Raw genomic sequence first — 17,842 nt, forward strand, 5'->3', positions numbered from 1 at the left:
TGACAATGATGCAATGAAAGTTGATTTGTGGTGGCATTGTGGAAAAGCTTAGATTTTTTTTTGATTCTGAAAGAAGCAGAGATAACTGGCTTGATCAGTCTAGACAACAATTAGCAGCATTCTTGGGTTTCTGGATTTGCACAAGATTGACCTTAAGAGAGCAGTATGTTTATTTATGTGCTTTTAAAACTGTTGTACCATTCACTGGCTCCTCTTTGTCTGCTGCGTAGAATTCACTAATTTGGAGTTTTTGCATTTTTTGAGAAAAAGCAAGTGGGAGTTTTACATTTTCAACTTTTCATTTACTATAGGCTGCTTTTTAAAATGGATTGTATTTCAAAACTTGTATTTATAACAACAGTTGCATTTTTAATATTGGGTATTTTTTCAGCTGTTATTTTAGATGAGTGGAGTTGGCATACGATAGTGCACATTAAGTAATCTTTTTCATTTAAAATTATTGGAAACCATCCCTGTGAAGATTACTTCCATGTTCTTCAGGACTAATTGTTCTAAGGATGGTACCATATGCATGTATCCTATATTCCTTTTGAAAGCTCCCTTGATCTCTTCTGCTATCTCCAACTCTGAGGACCCACGAGGGAAAGTGTTTCTTGAAATTTGGGCCATCTGAGGAGGCAAGCTGTGTTTGATAAATGTGTTTGTATAATGCAGAATTCTAGGATTAAAAAAAAAAACCCCAATTCTAATGGGTGCTGAATTCACGCTTTTGCAGGTTTATAAATTCTGTTTCGTAGGTGATACTATAACTCGCAATCAAGTCGAGTATTTTATTGTCTTATGTCCTGAAATGGAACAATGAAATTCTTACTTGCGGCAGCAAAACAGCTATGTAAACATAGTACTCAGTAGACACCATAATAAACAACAAAAAAGCTCAACATATAACAACAAAAGAAACAAAATGGTTCTAAGACAAAAACAAAGCCCCAAGTCACTAGTGCAATCAATGCAGTTTATATTTCGGGGTTTAGTAGGAATTGTTAGTGTTTAATAGATGATGGATGTTGGAAAGAAGCTGTTCCTAAACTTGGATGTTAGTTTTCAGGCATCTGTCGTCTTCCCAATGGCAGGAGTGTAAAGAGAGTGTGGCCAGGGAGGTGTGGGTCCCTGGTAAAGTTGGCTGCCTTTTTGTGGCAGTGTCTCCAATAGATCCCTTTGATGGTGGGAAGGTCCCATGATGGACTGGGCAGTGTTCACTGGGTTTACCACTTTTTGTAATCTCCTTCATTCTTGGGCATCTGTATTGCCGAACTAGACTGATGCATCCAGTCAGTATGCTCTCTACCTGTAGAAGTGCAAGAGAATATTTGTTGACTTAAATCTTATAAGGAAGTAGAGGCATTGATGGGCTTTCTTTATAATTATGGAATAATAGTATTCAAATGACCCAATAATCTTTTTGAAAGCCGTTTACCCATTATGTTTTTATAGGAATTCTTTACTTCGAGTTGTTGGGTCAGAGTTTTTATTCCAAAGTATTAATTCTCGGCCGAGTTTATCTCTGCTCTTGGTTAAGAGTGGAATAGAATTAACTCTGGATTTTTGTTGATGATGATGTAGAAAAATGCATGAGGAATGGGTGAGACTTAAGTGCAGTTGTAAATATTAACAGTACAACCATGGTCCATAACCCACTGTTGGTAAAAGATACACTTTTCTCTGCTATGAAATTATTGTTGCCTATCTGTCCTCAGTGGGTAGGAGCAGCAATATAAAATGGTTTTTGTAATGTTTGATTTAACTGGATGTATGGTAGCATGTGGATACAAGGAGCTGCAGATGCTGGTTTATAAAAAAGAGAGAATGCTGGAGTAACTCAGTGGGTCAGGCAGCATCTGTGGAGAACATGGGTTGGTGATATTTCAGGTTGAGAACATTCTTCCCAGAAGAAGGGCCCCGAACCGATAAGTCACTCATCCATCCTCACAGAAGATGCCATCTGATCTGCTGAGTTACTTTAATATTTTGTGTCTTTGTGTGGTAACATGATTCTTTAAATAAGTTCTGGGAACCAGTGTCTGTAATATTCTGCATTTACAAAATGACCGATTTTTAATTGGTCAATTTGCTTAGTGTTCTTGAGTCTATTCAAACCTGCAGTAGCTGCAATCTCCGTAGAAGGATCAGTCCATCTGAAGCACCGATGGTCCAGTCAGATTTGCTTGTTGCTGCTTTAACAAGCATGCCTTTTATTGTATTTCAAAGCACTTCAAGTGAATTATTACGTTAACATTTGTTTAGTATTTTAAAGACCAGGCTTTAATGTTTTGTGTGCAGCCTGTATGTTCCACTTTGTGGAAGGATGAGGGGGGATCTTATTGAAACATATAAGATAATTAGGGGATTGGACACATTAGAGGCAGATAACATGTTCCCAATGTTGGGGGAGTCCAGAACAAGGGGCCACAGTTTGAGAATAAGGGGTAGGCCATTTAGAACGGAGATGAGGAAGAACTTTTTCAGTCAGAGGGTGGTGAAGGTGTGGAATTCTCTGCCTCAGAAGGCAGTGGAGGCCAGTTCGTTGGATGCTTTCAAGAGAGAGCTGGATAGAGCTCTTAAGGATAGCGGAGTGAGGGGGTATGGGGAGAAGGCAGGAACGGGGTACTGATTGATAGTGATCAGCCATGATCGCATTGAATGGCGGTGCTGGCTCGAAGGGCTGAATGGCCTACTCCTGCACCTATTGTCTATTGTCTATTGTCTATTGTCAGCACATTTTCCCTAGAAATCTATGATCTTGTATCTTAAAACACTTGAATGTTTGTTGGTGGGAACAAGAATGGTATGCAGTGCCTTTTCTCAGCTCAACTAATATACTCTATACTGTTTATTAGGAGCTTGCTATAATGTTGTGGAGCAGTAAAACAGTGCTACGAGTATCGGTTTGTCATAAATGGCAAAGAAGAGCATCAATTTTCTCTGCTGGGTACATAATATGAAAAATATATATTATTTGGATGGCTGTTATCCATTTTGAATATAACTGGTAACTTTCATCGTACAAATAGGCATGCGTTTATTGACTTCAGCGCTTGGTTTGCATTTAAGTCGTAAATACGCAAAATACAAGTAAATCGCTGTTTCATGTGCAAAAGATGATTGCTGAGATGGAAGGTGGAGGTGGAAGACTGAATATTGAACGTTCTTGCTTGCATTGGAAGGGGTGGGGGGAGAGTTCTTGTCCCCATGGCCGGAAGCAAGATCAGGTAGGCCACAGCCTGTTGTGGGAGGGGGGAGGCCGCCGAGCCAGCGATGATGATGATGGACATCATGGGCAAGGCGCATGTTCAGCAGGAGAGGGACTGGGATCTGGCCTACTGCACCCTCAAGGTTGGCTGTGGGAGGTGCCCCCAGGGCACAAAGGTGGACAGGTGAGGAGAGGGTCATCTGTTCGCTGGTCGATCCACACCTCCAAGGAAGGAAGTGGCTGGAGGCCCGCAACAGCCTAGTGTTTGCCTGGATCGGGCAATGCTCAAGACCCAGAGCATAGACTGAACTTTGAAAATGGCACCTAAAACATGGCATCTCCTGCATGTGGGCTCAGTGGACTAGTTCTGTACACTGCTAATCATAGATTGTGCTTGGGGATGACAATACTTTACTGGACTATGTAAGGAAAGAATTTCACTCTGCGTTTGCACATGTGACAACAAAAGCACAGTTGAACCATTGAAATGGTGCAGCAGGAATAGTTCAAGTGGCGAACAATGGCTGGAACGATGCACTTTGTGGACAATCTTGTAAACATTTTGGCAGTGTGATTGGAAATGAGCTTATCTTCGAATTTGTGATGTTCTAGAAGAATCTGGCAGAGGATAGAAATGTGGGGAAGTATAACTGAAAAATTGGTCAAAGATTTGGGCATAAACACCTTTACAAGGGTTAGAGGTAGGAAGAATTTGAAGAGAGTGTGATTAACTAAGATCCAAGGTAGGTTGACTAATATGATATCCTTTTAGCAGAGTTACATTAGGTATACTCTGTAACTAGATTTTACTTCAGAATAATCATAATTGATTTGTATCCCTCGCCAGTTAGGATTTATGGTGCTATGAACACTGAACAGCAAAATTGCATCAGTGGTGATTGGTTTATTTTGAATGTAAACCATGAGATTCTATTAATATTTAAAACTGGGGGTGGGGGGGAAACAGTATTTATGTGGATGATTGTGTCGCATTTTCAGTCAGTGACAATAGAGACACGACTGAACCAGCTACCTTAGTTGGCAAATGTTCTAAGCAGCTGCATAGAAGTGAGCTGTTTTAGATGTATCTGGCTTTGGGTGGGGGGCGGGGCTGATTTGGCTGCTGCAGCATTTAATAGCACCAAATCACATTTGTAGTGACTGGTACAGATGACTGTATCACCATTTTAAACAATGGAGCATCAGAAGTGTTTGGAATAGTTTTCCATGTCTGCTTGGCATTCTTCCATTCCACCACAGTCTCCCCCCCCCCTCCCTGATGTTCGTTCCTGTTCTAACTGCAGTGTGCTACAAATTTATCCTTTGCAAACCTCAAGCTTGGATGAAATTCAGCTGAGCTTGGCCCGGGTGGGTGTGACCATTAAAAGCATTTTTAAATGACCTGGCCATGAATAATAATGTTCTGATTACCACTTCTGCTGAGATCGCCAGTGGACTAAAGATTGAAGCCTGAATTTTCCTAGTTTGCATGGGTCTGCTTGCTAAATTGAGGCCTAAGCCATTTTTGTGATTACTGATTGTCTTCAATGTCCAGATATTATGGCACATACTGAAAATTAACATTTGTGGTGAATTTAACATCCTTTTCATATGGAATGTCCTTTTCATATGGGTGTTGTTTACAAAATGAAACTGGGTTTTCATAGATTTGTTCTATGATGCTTTACTTTCGCACTCCAGCTATAAAATGGAGAATCTCTACGCTGCGTCTTCAGAGCATCATAATCCTTCAACTTCCAGTACTCCCTGTCACCCTCTTTCAACACGTTCTGCCTCAATCAGTGCTAAAAAACAGAAGAGAATTCCACTTTATCAGAGATCAGTAAGTGGGGAACAATTGAGTATTTAATCTCATGTGCTAACAGCATGTAGTAGCAGCATTAGTTTGTGAACTTGGGATATAAGCACACTTGCATGGACATTGCTTTTTATTTACACCCTCAGCTTTTAACTATTTTTAGGGTGTTAGAGCATCGTTAATTTTGTAGTTGGTAATATAAATTTATCTATCAGCCACTTCTGTCATAATCTTGTAAACCAAATTTAAATTGAGGCATGCCAATAGTTGGAGCACATGGCTATTTGGTGACAGCCTGCTTGATGTTGCTGGCTTCTAAGATCTTTCTGGGAACAAGTCTAAAACACCTGGTATAGTTTACACCCTTACATGAGCATCATGTGTAAAAGTACTTTGCATCCTAAAGATTGTAGAAAGTAATGACCTTGGTCATTACAATTGGTCATCAGATATGGGGAGAACAGACTGGCTAATGTTTCTGGTATCGATTTTTCAGTTAAATGAGTTGGACACTATTAAAATCTGGGCCGAAAAGCTGTTCTGCTTAATTGCAGCAGGTTTTACTTTTCAGTTCTGAGTCCCATTTAGCATGAGGAAATGGAAATAATCTCCAATATTCAAACAAAATGTCACCACCCAATCTTTGTATCCTGTTATCTTGTGGCTGTCTTGGCTATTAAAGAACTACTATAATGGTTCCAAATAAAAATTGTCATGGTAGGAGCTACTTGGATCTTTTGATTTGAAGCAAGCATTCTAATTTGTCAGCATCAGCTTTTTGGATCCTAATGCTCAAAGCTGGTTTGTATTGCTAATTAAACAATGATTAATGTAGATGCATGTTGAATTCAAACTAACAAACATGCACCTAGTGATTTTATTTATTGTCCTTTTTTTCTGCATCTGTTTCTAAATCATTTAGTTGCAAATAATGGGCCAGTCTGAATTTTAATCTTCACTTTAGAACGTTGGTTGGATAAAACAACATGCAGGTAGTTCTGCTATAATTCCTTAACGTGAATTGGATATAAGATGATTGCTAAAATTGGAAATGCAATTTGCATTTGAGGCCAAATTATTTATAATGAGATTTTGATTGGGAATTGGAGAGGCAGTTAAAAGTTACTTTGTGAATTGTAAAGCAGAAAAAAAAGCTTTCTTGGATTTATATAGTATAGGGGAAAAAGTTTCCCTTTGTCTCAAGTACACAGCTACTACTATATCCACTGGTGGTCATTGAAATTGACAACCAATTGCTCTATTGCCACTTGTACGATGAAACTCTTAAAGAATGATGTAACATGTAGCCTTTAGTATTTTTAACATGCAGCAACAAAAATGAACTTGTACAAAAGACCTATTTTTGAAAATCATATAAGGTTTCTTAGGAATGCAACTATTGCGTTATAGCAGAATTACCTGTACTTTGTCATGAATATTAATCATGTTGTGAATATTGATTATAATTGATCTTTATTCTTTCAAACTTCAAATGTACATCGTATATTAATGCTGAAAATTAGAACCCTGGAGTAATTGTTTTAATTCCCTGAAAGCATTTATCTTTAAAGATTTTTTTTCCTCCTTGCTAAAATATTTGACGTCGAAATATAGTGGTCATTATTTAATTTATAAATGTTCCAAAAATGGTATTATGAAGCAACAGTTCCTGCATATTAGTAACAAAAGCAACCAACCTCATTCTGCAGTATGTGATGAGTAATCGAAGAATGTCAGTGAATCTGCTTAGTGTTCTTCTGCTGTTTCTCCCCTTTCTCATCCTACTCAAATATTGCTTTCTCATTCTGCAATTATCTGTGTTCTATTTTTTAAATAGCACTTGAATGGCTTGGTGAGATTTGTTATAGAAACCATTACTAATTTTTTGTTTAGATTTCGTTACATAGGTAGTTTTATTTTGACCGTCTGCATTTGTAATTAATGTTATCTGGTTGCAGCCTGTATTGGTTTGTAGTGAATTGGGATGTTCTTTTAGTTAAATTCATGAATATCTTTTTTTATATATCCTTGTCGCAGATGAGCTTTGATCCAAACCTCTTGCATAACAATGGCCACTCTGGTTTTGCTAACGGTACCTCAGGAGCCCTGCGCGAAACTGGTGTTATTGAGAAGCTGCTGTCATCATATGGTTTTATCCAGTGCACTGAACGTCAAGCCAGACTATTCTTCCATTGCTCACAATACAGTGGTAATCTCCAAGATCTGAAAGTGGGAGGTGAGAAATTGTCACGGCTTGATATGTGTAATGTTCTAGTTGTCCATTTTATGGGCACTCTATTTTGTTTTACTCTGTATGAAGTGGAATAATGTTATAAGTAGGACGCTAATTTATTTTAAAATTCCTTATTTCAATTCAAATAGTTAATTAACAAGTTTGTGTAAAATGTGTGTGTCGTGCTTATGTTTAAAGCTTTTTAAATGCACGCCATTAAATTCTACATTTTGCCTTTCTGACATGGGCAGTATATTCAAGTGAATGAGAGCACAACTGTTTTTCAATGAAAACTGCTGAGACATCCAATGCCGGGCTCCCCATCCGCAATGTTGTGTAATAGGATTGCCTGGCTATAGAACAGGGATTGGTGGGACTCTTTCAAAGTAAATCTGTATTTCACAAATGAGCTTGGGTATTTTGTTTTGGCAGTTTTGTGCATGCATAACTTGGAATTTTGCCTAAATGTAGGGCAATACATAAATAGATGAACACATGTTTGTTTTTAAGAAGTGGCAGAGCTGACCCACTGTAGACAGTTGACTCAAAGGAATAACAATAAAACTCTTTGAAAAGGATAACAAAACATTGAAGTGGAAATTGCATTAAAGAATATCAACAAAAAAAAATTTGTAGTTAAATCATGGTTACCAAGACATGCAAAGTCAGTCAGAAGAATTAATCTGAGGCCTTATTATCAAGAAAAATATCTAAGTCAATGAGTATACTTTACTTACTTGGGTGGTTGGCTCGACTTCTGTATTGGTGTCGTCTTGAAGTTAAGGTGGTTTTAGTCTTGGGCAGATAGAACCAGCTTCGCATTTTGTAAGACGCATTTTACTCTGGACCTCTGTAAAGGTCTTTAAATTATGTTGTTTAAAATCTACTTAAAATGATTAAGATTTTCATTCACCTTGTTAAGAATTCACAAAGTTAGTGATTTAAAAAAGTGTTTTGATGCTGTTTAGCTGTGTGTATAGGCATTGGCTTTATCCAGCTAAATGGAGAAGATGCCACAGACTCATGCTGTGACTTGTAGGTATCTTGGAGTCACTTGCCACAGAATATCTTATCTTTGACATGCTGTGGTTTCTGTGGTTGATCCATTTCAATTTTAGGTGATCCGAAGGCCACTGAGTGATTTGAAAGTGGTAGTGCTAATGAAAGTATTTGGAGATGTTTATATTCTTATGGACTTGGTCATTGACTATCAGATCATGAGGTTTAGACTACATCAGTTTGAGCTTGGACAGTATCCAAGTCTTATTGGCAACAGTCATGAATTATTTCATTATGAAGAATTTCAAATAGATCTGAACTTTGCCATCTATGGATAGCCTACTTTACGACCAAACGACGAAGGGAACACTACTGATGATGCAGCTGAATACCTCGATACTGACTGGCCGTTAAAAGGCCACAGCCATATTCTTTTTGTGCCTGGTACAACCCCATCCACATAAATTTATCTTCCCTTCCTGAGGCTATGCAACGATAAACATTCAAGATAAAGGTAAAAAAATTCTGTATATGCCACGTTAATTTTCTTGTTCAGGGAAAAACTTTCAAGACCGGTACTGAACTGCTGTTCTGAGAAAACTCCTTGGCTTTTTTACTCCTTGGAAATATTGGCTCCCCATCACTATGGAGGGGTTGCATTATTGGAACACCAACCATATTGCGATTTTATTTTGTGTAAAGCAATCCTCCTTTGTCCCATTGCATCTCTTGTTATAAGCACAAATGTATTCCTATGGGATAGATATTAGGTGCAGGAGTAGGCCATTCGGCCCTTCGAGCCAGCATCATTCAACGTGATCATGGCTGATCATTCTCAATCAGTACCCCGTTCCTGCCTTCTCTCCATATCCCCTGACTTCGCTATTCTTAAGAGCTCTATCTAGCTCTCTCTTGAATGCATTCAGAGAACTGGCCTCCACTGCCTTCTGAGGCAGAGAATTCCACAGATTTACAACTCTCTGACTGAAAAGGTTTTTCCTCATCTCTGTTCTAAATGGCCTACCCCTTATTCTTAAACTGTGGCCCCTGGTTCTGGACTCCCCCAGCATTGGGAACATGTTTCCTGCCTCTAATGTGTCCAACCCCATAATCTTTAATGTTTTGATAAGATTCCCTCTCATCCTTCTAAATTCCAGTGTATACAAGCCGAGTCGCTCCAGTCTTTCAACATACGACAGTCCCGCCATTCCGGGAATTAACCTAGGAAACCTGACGCCCTCAATAGCAAGAATATCCTTCCTCAAATTTGGAGACCAAAACTGCACACAGTACTCCAGGTGCAGTGTCACTAGAGCCCTGTACAACTGCAGAAGGACCTCTTTGTTCCTATACTCAACTCCTCTTGTTATGAAGGCCAACATTCCATTGGCTTTCTTCACTGCCTGCTGTACCTGCATGCTTCCTTTCAGTGACTGATGCACTAGGACACCCAGATCTCGTTGTATGTCCCCTTTTCCTAACTTGACACCATTCAAATAATAATCTGCCTTCCTATTCTTACCACCAAAATGGATAACCTCGCACTTATCCACATTAAACTGCATCTGCCATGCATCCGCCCACTCGCACAACCTGTCCAAGTTACCCTGCAACCTCATAGCATCTTCCTCACAGTTCACACTATCACCCAGCTTTGTATCATCTGCAAATTTGCTAATGGTACTTTTAATCCCTTCATCCAAGTCATGAATGTATAATGGATGGCTTTCTCTTGTTTGAAACCATTTTATTGGCAATGACACAATGACCTATCGCAATGATTTAACAGCTGTATTCAAAATTAAAGTTGGGGATGGGGGTGAGTGGAGAAAATCGATAAGGCTTGTGCAAAATAAACAAATTTTGTCAAATTTTATTTTGTCAATCAGTAGTGTGGAGCATTAAAATTTGGATAAAATGTCACATTGATGCATTGACAAAACTCCTTTGCCATGCCCTCAAGTCCATGGGCCGGTGGAGAGAGGTGTGGAGTGCCTCGCTCTTCAGCTGCAAGGTATTTTCTCTGATGCGCAAAACTCGTGCAGGAAAGGATTTGGGAACTTGAGATATCTGGGAAAGTGATGGGATTTGAGGATCGGATTTGACCTTGGCCCCTTGCTCTGCCAGAAAATTTAGAATGGTTAGCCCTTTTTGACCCATCTTTTAAGAGTGGCCTGGTTCAGTTTTGTTCTTCTGCACCTTCTGCAGAATTTATCTCTTCAATGTATCCTATATTTTGCGAGTTCTCAAGGCTGTGCTCCGGATAATTTGGTCCAGACCGGCAAAGATTTAAATCTAGTTGTTGATACAACTTGGCTGTTCCTGTGAAGCAAACATTTCCCACTTGGAAGTCAAAAAGCTGTACACATTTCCTTTCCGACCGTATTCATAAATATAGTGCAGTGTCAACTCTGGGAATCCCTTGAGCCCGACGCATATATCTTTTTAAAAGGTTGGTAGACTACTTACCAGGTCTTGTTAAGAGTAAATGCCAAGACCTTGGTATGTACTCTTACCAAGTAGATAACGAACTCAAATTTATTTAGATTGTGCCTGTGTCAATCTTTAAAGGATACACCCAATTTTGTGTTCCTGTGTTATGCAGTGATGGATTTGTGGTTCAGTACTGTTTTCCAGTCTTAGACAGTCAAAAAGCACGGAAAGGGGCCGTTGGGCCCAACTTACCCATGCCAACCAAGATGCCCCATCTCTACTAGTCCCACCTGCTGGTGTTTGGCCCATATCCCTCTAAACCTTTTCTATTCATGTACCTGTTCAAATGTCTTAAAGGTTGTTGTTGTACCTTCTGGCAACTCGTTCTGTGTACCCACCATCCTCTGTGTGGAAAACGTTACCCCCAGGGTTCCTATTAAATCTTTCCTCTCACCTAAAACCTATTTTCTCTGGTTCTTGATTTCCCCTACGCTGGGTCAAAGACTGTGTATTCACCCTCTCTTCCCCTCATTATCTTATACACCTCTAAGATTATTCCTCGACCTCTAGCACTCCAAGGAATAATGTCCTAGCCTTTCCCTATAGCTCATGTTCTGAAGTCCTGGCAACATCCTTGTATATCTTCTCTACACTCTTTCCAGCTTAACAACATACTTCCAACAGCAGGGTGACCTACTGTAATTTTGGATAACCATCTTCGCTATCTATGATACTGCCCACTTTGGTGTCATCTGCAAACGAGCTAATCATGCCATCTGCATTCTCAGCCAAATTGTTGCTCTAAACCACAAACAGCAATGGGTGCAGCACTGATCCCTGAGACACACCATAGTCACAGGAACAGGTTCCAGGCCTGTATCCCTGTTATAATGTCGCACCCATCTGCTAATGCAGTACCGCTGTGATTAGAGTAGGATCTGCACCCTGGTTCTGGACATTGGGTTGTGCCAACATGCTCCCTGACCTCAGTGGTATCCTTTACTGGCCCTCCAGGTGGACAGTACTGGTGTTAGGAGGTTAGACAATCCTGCAGCTACAATCTCCAGGGTATTCATTTGGATCCCCTGCCTTTTTTCTGGTCATGTTAATTTGCCCCTTTTAAGAAACTTATTTTCCTTGGGATGTCTGCCCAATTCCATTTTTTTGTAAGAAGTTTGGAGTCCTGTTTCAGTTTAAATGGGAAATCAATTTTCTCTAATATATGACTGGGGGCCCTACATGAGGCTTGGCTAGCCCAGGTGAGATGGAAATGGACCATGCTGGGTTGGGAGATTAGTGAGTGCAGGTGGATAGTCCCCTGAGCAGAAACTGTGTACCATGGAATGAAATTAATATTTTGTTCTGAAACTTGAGTAGATAATCATGCAAAATATATCAAATGGTATAACTGTAATATTCCCCAGAATGCAGATCTTGCTGAGTTGCTCTAAAACAATTACCACAACCTGTGGGAAGTACGCACATGGGATGCACCCATTGTATTCAACAAAATAGGTGTAATTGAGATGTAATGTCTGCTTGCTACCTCAAACTATTATCTTGCATTGATTGTTAATGAAAATATTGCACATTTGTTTAAAATATATGTACAAAATTGACAATTTCATGTTGTGGCATAGTAAGAGCTCCATGATAACCCATCTGAATAATCTGCAGATGATGTGGAATTCGAAGTATCCTCTGACAGGCGGACTGGAAAACCTATTGCTGTGAAACTGCTGAAAGTAAAGCCTGAAATTTTGCCTGAAGAAAGGATCACTGGTCAGGTAAAGACAATTACATTGCTGCATTGAGACCAGGGAGCTATCTTGCCAGCATCATTAACACTATTGGAAAGCGTTGGTGGGAATGTGGGGAGAATATAAAACTGGATTAGTGCGAATGGGTGTTTGAAAGTCAGTGCAGACTTGGTGGGCCAATGGGCCTGTTTCCATGCTGTATAATTCTGGCTCTTAGAACTTACCCACTGTAAACAATAAGTATTTACTATTCTGTAAAGCTACAGTTCTGAAGCTAAATTTACAATGCATTATCTGCTCCAAAAGCAAAGTAATTGTATTTAACAGGGATTGAAGTAGTTATCTTTTGGAACAACTGTCTTACAAACTTCAAATTGAGTTTTTCTTATAACAGCATGCAGGAAGCCTGATATTTTTCAAATCCTAAAATCTTAATGCTTGGGATGGGGATGGGTAGTGGGTGAAGGAAGGTCAGTATGTTAACTTCTTTGTTCTCCACATACCATATGTAGTTCCCTTAAATCAATAAATCCAATGGAAAGCTGATTGAATTCCTGCTCCTTTGAGAGAGTACCTTGTTTGCATCTCCCACCTGGTGGTATTGAAAGTAATTGTCATCTGTTGGGCTTAGACTTGAGGATTCAAGTTTGAAATTTGATATCCTTCATCTGGATGGAACTTGTGTGAGCAACATGAAAGAGTGATGCTTATTGATTTTCAGCTCTTCTGTTTTTGGAGCCCTAATTGAATATAGATGGACTATTTTTAATGAGCCACAGTTGTAGTGAGAACCTCTTAATTGATGGAACAGTCATAATTGACAATGTGCTGGCTTTCTGAAACTTCCATTCGGTGCTTCTCAGGAAAGATTCTTTATTTCCCCCCAACTTTGGCTGCTCCATGCAAATGATCTTTAATCACAATCCAATTTGTGTGCTCTTCCAATGCAGGCAACTTTTGGTAAAATCTTGAGTTTATCCTTCAGGCACAACAATGACTGGATTCGCAAGCACTTTGGTTCCACTTGATCCTCCATCTGTTCACACCTTTTTCTCTTGTGTTGCTGTCTGGTTAAATTTAAAAGTTCAATTGCGTTCTCCAAATTGGATGCAAGAAACTGTTCTCTTCACGTTAAGTAATATTTTGAGGAAAACTGGGCTAACGAGTACCAGCAATCTTAAGTATTACTGTCATGTTTGTAGAAGCTCTTCGGTATTTAGGTGATATTGTTTTCATCCATGAAGTGTGTGCTTTTTTTGATCTCCTCTGGAAAATCCTCTTTTGTTCCTTGTATTAAAAGGGTTATTTATATTACCAAGCACCTCTACCAGCATTCTCATTATTTTGAGATTAAAACTCATTATGCTGATTTCTGTTTCATTACTTCCTGGCATCACAGCCCAAACGAATATCTGGTGTAATCATTTTGGGCGGGTGAGAGAAGCCACTCAATGGTGCTGCTTAATTACCACTAACTTTATTTCTTTTAATCTCGGGTACCCTGCTCAAAAGGCCATGGCCATTCAACTAGATTTTTAAACGTATAAAAAAAAAAGGTTTTAAACATATAAAACTACAAATTCACGGAGCAGTTTTAATATCCACAGTAAATTGTTTGGGTCAAATACTGTCAAATTCTCTTTTTGAATTCCAATCTAAAGCATTATACTTAGACGTGAAAATCGCATCAGGCAAATTTCAGATGCCTTCAAGAAAGCAACTCTAGTTGCACTTTCACTGATCAAGAAATGATTGTGCTGAGGAAAGGTATGATTGTGCAACTGTCATTAATTGGATGATAAATTCTTTAATTGTTGAGCCAAATATTCCTGGTCCATACACATTTGATTTGTACGGTAAATGTGGGTAGGTCAAGAAGAGACGTGAAACTCTGGATGGTTGACCTGGGCACACAGTAGCTTGCAATATACTGTTGGACTATACCTGGTACATTTATAGATATGGTAATCATGATTTAGCATTGCTAATATTTGGTGGTGGTGTTCTTGGGTTTACATATAGGCTTCATTACCAGTGTTGAGCATTTAAACCATTATTTGTATTTTTAAAAAAAAACAGAATTGAATTAAGTTGCTTACACTTATGCCCCGTTTAGGTGGAACATTAAAGATCCTGCCTTACTCTAATCTGCAGATATATAGAATGCAGTTGTGTATGGTTATAGTATTTGAGCCCATCTGTTTTGGTCTTGCAGGGAATAAAATAAATGAACCTTCTCAATGGAGTCGCCCTTTTTTGGGACTAGCTTTTTTATTAGTGACTCTCATTTGATATTTAACCTTCATCTTTCTCTTTCCCCTGGCTGCCTCAAACTATAATTAAATCATGGCAGATCTATGAGTCAGCATATTTAACAATGGTAGAATTGTCATAAAGGGCCAGCACCTGGTGACAGTAATAAGATCTGCCAATTGTTTGGGGAGGAAGAGGATAATTGCATGACAGATGTGGCAATCTTGTACAAGCAGATTGCATTATGCATTTCCCAATAGCCTTCTCATTCCCTTCATGTTGACTTTGATTCCTGCACCAAAAAGTGGGCAGGAGAAAGTGACATTCACCTATTAATGAGTAGCTAGTTTGTGAAAATGGGGATTGGTCTGCGGAAGGAATCCAGACCCCAATGCAAACTATACTTGCCAGGAAATTCAATCATGGTGGTGTTTTGGGTTCAGTGAAATCATAATCACTAAATTGGGCATATTATTATTGGTCCTGTGTGCATATTATTATTATTATTTTATTTGCTGAATTTTGTTAAACTAAGGGGTTAGTCCTTAGGGTATTTGAGATTGTGTATCAGTACTAGCAATCAAATTTAGACAACTCGAGCTGCCAAAGAATATTCTCATAAAGACTCCAAAATCTGTCCAATATGGCAGGGGGTAAAACCCTTAAGCCCTGAAGGGAAATGGGTTCCAACCAACACTAAATCATCAGATGGCCATCTATTTTGAAAGAATGAGTTCTAATTTAATGTATCTTTATTTGAACAAGGTAGAGGAGAAGGAATTGGTTAATTCCAGTTATGTCCTTGAATTTTACTTACTTTCTGGACACTTAGCTTTTTGAACAAGGAGAAGCATTTGCATTAATTCCTTTCTCTGATAACTGAAAATACCAGTTTAACTATGGGCCACAGTTACAGGTATTTGGTTTTAAATACGGCAACCAGTGCACACTGGGTAGTGAAGAGGAATGATCTCCCATTCTTGGTAGCATGAGCTTGCCTTGTGTGCAGTTTGTAATGCCTTGTGGTCTGCAATGTTTATATAAAAAAGGTGTAGAACACTTCCATTGTGATGCACAAGAATTATAAACTGCATTCTGTACTCCACTAGTGAGGCTGAATGGGTAATCTATGTTACTAAAATTATGAAGGGGAGGACAGTAGTATGAGTTTGGTATGGATGTGTTTATTAATTAGCTTAGACGATATCAAATGTGGGAAGGTGTCATTGTGGCTTGAGCATCAGCCAGTAGGGTGAGTGAACAACTATTTCTCAATAAACACAAGGAATTGCAGATGCTGATTTACAAAAAAATAGACCTACGGTATTTCTCAGTGCTGTTTTGTTTTGAGATTAGGGCAGTTTTCTTGTAACACTTTATTTCATGTGGTAACTAAATTCTAGGTTTAACAACATTCCACTGTTATTACTTAATTTAATCCATTATTTACCTATTTTACAAATGCCAGGATTTGGTGCTAACAGGTGGATATTTTATTGGATGCTTAGCCTGGCAGAATATAGTCTTTCTGCTTATTATTTAAGATTCTACTGTGGAGATGCACATGGTGTGTGGAGGATAATGAAAAAAAATACTGAAAACTTCCATTTTGTGTTGAAGTAAGTCAACGTACTGGTCCTTTAATCGCCACTCTTCTCTGGTTCTGGGCCTTGCTTTAATAATCGGGTTCTTGGATATAGCTTTCCATTTTGTTGTACTTTGTTCCTGGTTCTAGGGAGCTCAGTCTGACCTGCTCTGGCTTTCTTAATGTAAGTACTCTTCTCAAAATTAATAAACTTTGTAGTGGATTTGAAGAGGTTTTCTGCATGTAACTTGGAAAAGGAATTCGATAATCAACAGCAACTATGTACATTTTTTCATTTGACAGCGTCTAAAGCACTTTTACAGCAAAATATTTTAATTAAAATGTGACTCCAAGCCACATAAGGAGGAATTAGGTTGGATGACCAAAATCTTGTTAAAAGTAGATTTTTTGTTTTGAAGGAAAGGGGCCAAGAAGTTAAAAGCATAACCACCAATGGCAGAAGGGCTAAATTTGGGGGGTGTTCAAGGGCAAATCTTTTAAAGGGACAGATGAATAGTGGGTTCCCCATTGTATCATGATTTTCTTTCTCCCCCATGGTATGTGGAGGATAATATCTTCATGTTTGAATGAAACTATACTTATTGGTGTGCAAGTTACCTTTCTCTAATGGAACAGTGTCATCATATGTTTTGACTATTGTTGTCTACAAGTTTCTGACTTTGTAAGAGAACTGTTTTTGCCAAAAAAATCATCTGGAAATCAGGGGTTGAAAAGTTAGATGTAGTGGTTTGGAAACAGACACTGGAATTTTAATCAGTTTGTCGGGCCATTGCAGGTCTGATTAGTTTGAGTACCGAATTACTGCTGCTAGATATGTGCTGTAATGTGAATAGAATAGCTAGTGGCAGAAATCTGGTACTATAATAAGTCAAGTTTTTCTACCAATTCGTAAGACATTGGAGGAATATTTTCTGCTGGTCTAAACCCAAAAACTAGACATACCTGGGGCCTTTGACCAGTGGCATTTTCAACCCCTGGAAAGCCTTCATGTACCCTCCTGACATTATTCTTTGTTATGTCATGGTATGTCCAGGTTGTCTGTGCTGCTCCCCTTAACCTTGAGAACAAATCTGGGCTGAAACCTTCATCTCCTGGTCAGACTTCAGGCAGTGTGTGCTATGAACGCAATGGGGTAAGATTGGATTTTGTCTTTCCAGGTAATAAATGATTTCAGGTAGGTCGCCCATATAGGCACTTGAGTTTAGGCATGCATGCATACGTCAGCCAGATTGATTTTAAATTAGATGGTTCCTATAAATATGGGTAACCTCTTGCCTCAAATTCCACTCCCTATTAACCTTGTTCTGTGCTAATTTTGGCTTTTACCATTTGGGTAGCATTTGAACAAAAAATCCGTTAGAGCTAAAATTAGTTGAGCCTTTACAAAACTAGAGTTTTAAGTATAGAAATGTGCCGAATTAAACAACAAAAATACTTTGTTTGGCAAAAGCATGAAAATGTCCAAATGTAGCTTTAAATTAATAACCAATTTTTACAACTGCAGGATTTTGGATCCAAGCTTAGTCCT

General features: G+C 38.9%; 1 protein-coding gene across 3 annotated transcripts in view; it reads left to right on the forward strand.

Moving 5' to 3' along the window:
• The window catches only part of csde1 (cold shock domain containing E1, RNA-binding), an 84,302-nt gene that overhangs the window by 17,890 nt on the left and 48,570 nt on the right, over window positions 1-17,842 (forward strand). For 2 of the 3 annotated variants that reach the window (XM_078420857.1, XM_078420855.1), the window contains exons 3-5: window positions 7,068-7,266; window positions 12,373-12,482; window positions 17,348-17,446. In XM_078420857.1, the coding sequence (XP_078276983.1) occupies window positions 7,068-7,266; window positions 12,373-12,482; window positions 17,348-17,446 (408 nt within the window). The remainder of the gene's footprint in view (window positions 1-7,067; window positions 7,267-12,372; window positions 12,483-17,347; window positions 17,447-17,842) is intronic. The other variant, XM_078420856.1, reaches the window with a different exon arrangement.

Source organism: Rhinoraja longicauda, chromosome 24 (genome assembly GCF_053455715.1).
Source record: "Rhinoraja longicauda isolate Sanriku21f chromosome 24, sRhiLon1.1, whole genome shotgun sequence".
Lineage (NCBI taxonomy): Eukaryota > Metazoa > Chordata > Chondrichthyes > Rajiformes > Arhynchobatidae > Rhinoraja > Rhinoraja longicauda.